Source organism: Nematolebias whitei, chromosome 22 (genome assembly GCF_014905685.2).
Source record: "Nematolebias whitei isolate Nwh7 chromosome 22, NemWhi1, whole genome shotgun sequence".
In the NCBI taxonomy this organism is placed as follows: domain Eukaryota; kingdom Metazoa; phylum Chordata; class Actinopteri; order Cyprinodontiformes; family Rivulidae; genus Nematolebias; species Nematolebias whitei.
The window spans coordinates 22,668,199-22,671,446 of record NC_056519.1 but is presented as its reverse complement, the minus strand read 5'-3'; the positions used below and the strand labels follow the sequence as shown (position 1 = coordinate 22,671,446).

General features: G+C 44.0%; 1 protein-coding gene across 1 annotated transcript in view; it reads right to left on the bottom strand.

The window, feature by feature from the left end:
- The window catches only part of tm7sf3 (transmembrane 7 superfamily member 3), a 10,835-nt gene that overhangs the window by 6,346 nt on the left and 1,241 nt on the right, over window positions 1-3,248 (bottom strand). Inside the window, exon 2 of the mRNA XM_037696226.1 lies at window positions 2,588-2,742. Within this exon, the coding sequence (XP_037552154.1) occupies window positions 2,588-2,742 (155 nt within the window). The remainder of the gene's footprint in view (window positions 1-2,587; window positions 2,743-3,248) is intronic.

Sequence of the window (3,248 nt, the reverse complement as noted above, 5' to 3'; positions counted from 1 at the left end):
TGCTACATCAGCTATCTGCTACATCAGCTATCTGCTACATCAGCTATGTGCTACATTAGCGTGGTAACAATTGAAAATGTCATAGAAACACTAGCACAGTTAGCATCGTATTATCACTAAAACTGTAAACACAAATCAAACGTTGCGACGTTATCACTAAAGACAGTCATGTTTTCAGCTCTTTTTTACAGCAGTGGTTCTCAACCCTGGTCCCTGAGGAACGCCATACTGCATGTTTTAGTTGTTTCCCTGCTTCGGCACACTCGATTTTAATGAATGGGTGCTTAACAGGCTTTGGCAGAACTTCAGGAAGTAATCAAATCACTGAATCATGTGTGTTGGAGCAGGGAAACAACTCAAACATGCAGGACGGCGTTCCTCAGAGACTAGTGTTTGGAACCACAGTTTTACAGACAAATATTTCAGTGTTCAGTGAAGACATGAAAACACAACTTTATAAAGACGCTGCTCCTGCATTTGGACCTTTTGTTAAGAAATATGCTGAGCCACTGTGTGGATATGTGCTGCTCTTCATCGGAGCTTAATGTTATTTTAGGCCATCTCTCTCAGAGTTGGAGCTCTGATTGTGGAAACTTTACGTGCAATCACAAACAGGAGGGCTGATGCACAGCTGTTGTCTCACACAGTGAAGTATCTGCAGCTGATGAGCAGCGCTGCTGACACGTGCACCCTACAGCACAGCCCTCAGACAATGAACGCATTCTCCAACACGATCATGTGCAGAATGTTGGCTAAGTGTTGCTCAAAGTGGCTTCGACTGAGCGCATCTGTTAACCCGCAGGTAATCTACTGTAACTGCCTCCAACAGGAAACGCTGCAGCTTCACAACACAACGTGCAGCTCCAACATCCCTTCAGTCGCCAGCAGTAACCAGGCTCTTAAAATAAACGACAAACGGTAAAAGAAAGCGTTCCCTCCGAGACGTTTCCCCCCTCAGAGACGCCGGGCCTGCAGCTCATGACCCGTGGACTCCACGTCAGCTGACCGAGCCTCCTCTCAGGGGGTCAGACGACCCGGCTCACAAAGCCTCGTTCATAACGCAGTGGCAGAACCGACTGCCTGTGAAACTCCATGAAACACGGCTGTAAAATTTCACTGTCACGTCTTCGGCTTTCCTGCGTCACGCGACGCCCCAACATCACTGAACTCAGGATGTGACTAAACGCATTCGTTGAGCTGATTTAACTTGTTTTTTTCTAGATATTCTACCATCTTTAAAAACGAACAGTTGATTCTTTGTGAACGCTGCATTAATCCACAGCTGAAGTCAGAGGAGACTTTAAAAGATTAAAGGTTCGCCGGCAGCAACACGAAAAACTAAACGTCTTTAAATTCTTCACGTGATATTACATCACGTGGTTTATTCCCATCACGTGGTTTATTCCCATCACGTGGTTTATTCCCATCACGTAAGTTGTGTTGGTTATAGCAAACAAAAGAGACGAGGAGGAATTCTGTTCAGCAGGATGTTTAAATACTTCAAAATAAAGCTTCATTTGGGGAATTCGTCTTTTTAATCAGGTCGTTTTCTGAAAGACTGAAAATGGAAGAAAAAGTGTTTTTTTCAACAAAATTTTTAACATCCCAGAAATGTTTATTAGTCGATCTAACTTTATAAATCATATACTGATCCTATTACAAATACAGAGCAGCTCTGTGGTATTTTTTACTCCTATTCATTATTTTCAGACCAGGACAGCTGATATTCATGTCTATGTTTGTTTGTTTTATTGTCAATAACCATGTTTTATATTAAATATACATATTTGTATTCACATTAACTTGAACTTGAGTTTGAAAAAGAAAAAAAAAAAACTTTGCAATTGAAGCAATTTGAGAAAATGCGTTAGTAGTGAGGGTTCAGTGCAAATGTTATGAAGAAACAGTATCTTACCTGTTGCAGATAGCTCTTTGAACGACCTCAGATTGGAGAAATAGTTTGTTTCTAACTGGAACGACGAGCTAACTGCTAGTCCGAGCCCGACGTCTCAAAACGACTCCAGTCTAAAAATAAATATCAACTCACCTGAAGACTCTTTACGAGCCACAGGCTGCACCAGAAGTGCTACAGCTAACTGCTGCTGCTTGTGCTTGCATTTAACCACAACATTCCATGTAAACAACAAAATGGACATTTTGAAGCTAAAATTTGTTTTTATTATTTTTCTCCAAATCGAGGCAGAATAACGAGCCATCTACAACAGGTAAGACATTGAGTGTTCATAATGTTTCAGATCACATGGGACCTTTTACAGCTCTTAAAACCATTTAAGCTACTTCGGCTGTTTGGTTGTGGTTTATACTGCCTGTAATGTGACCTTTCAGAGTCCTTTTGTTTACGGAGACATTTTTAGCTCTTGCTTCATGGCAAACTCTTTCTTAGACCAACAGGTTCCCTCAGGTGACGTACGGGGTGCGGGTTGGTCCATACATGAAATGCTCTAATTCAGTTTGTGATGCTGCTGCTGAGATGTTCGCCTGCTGATGACTGATCAGTCCACGTCTTGACGCTACTCTAAAAATCACAGCTGTTGAAACCCTTTGAGTCACTGGAGGAGTCTCTCACCCTCGTGTAGGACAGCGTGGCGTTGCGGTGCTGCGTGTGGAACTGCAGCGTGACGAAGGCCACCCCCGGAGGGATCCCGGACACCACGGCCTGGACCGTCTCGTTCTGCGAGACGTTCACGTTCTGGAACGTCCCTGGCAGGAAAGTCACTCGGTCTGAGGAAACCACAAATACACGTCTGTGAAACTGGAACACAGTTATACAGTAAGAACCGAAGCCTAAAGTCTCTGGATCAGTTCCAATTTAGCCACGGTGCAAATGTGATGAATCAAGTTCAGCACGCCGCTCGCTGGACACGTGTTTGGTTCCTCTTTGAAACACAAGGAAAATCTGAAAAATGATTCAGACGGAAACTAAACTTTGGGCTTTTATCCAAAGTCTGTAAAAAGGAATCAAGTCTGAAAGTTTGCAGTTTTCCACCTGGGTCAGCGGCGTCAGCGAGCCGTGTGCGATGCCGGGTCCTCTCTGAGTCAACAACAAAACCCCCAGAAGACAAAAAAGCTCAAGAGTTCCTCAGAAGTTTCAGCTGCGTGTCTGTTACATAACAACGCACGGCTTATCACGCCGCAAACACCACCCCCGTCTTCCTCCTCTGACCACACCGCGGGGTGAACGCTCCTCACTGATTGGTTCAACAGAAGAAGCCTGCTTGTCTGTTCAT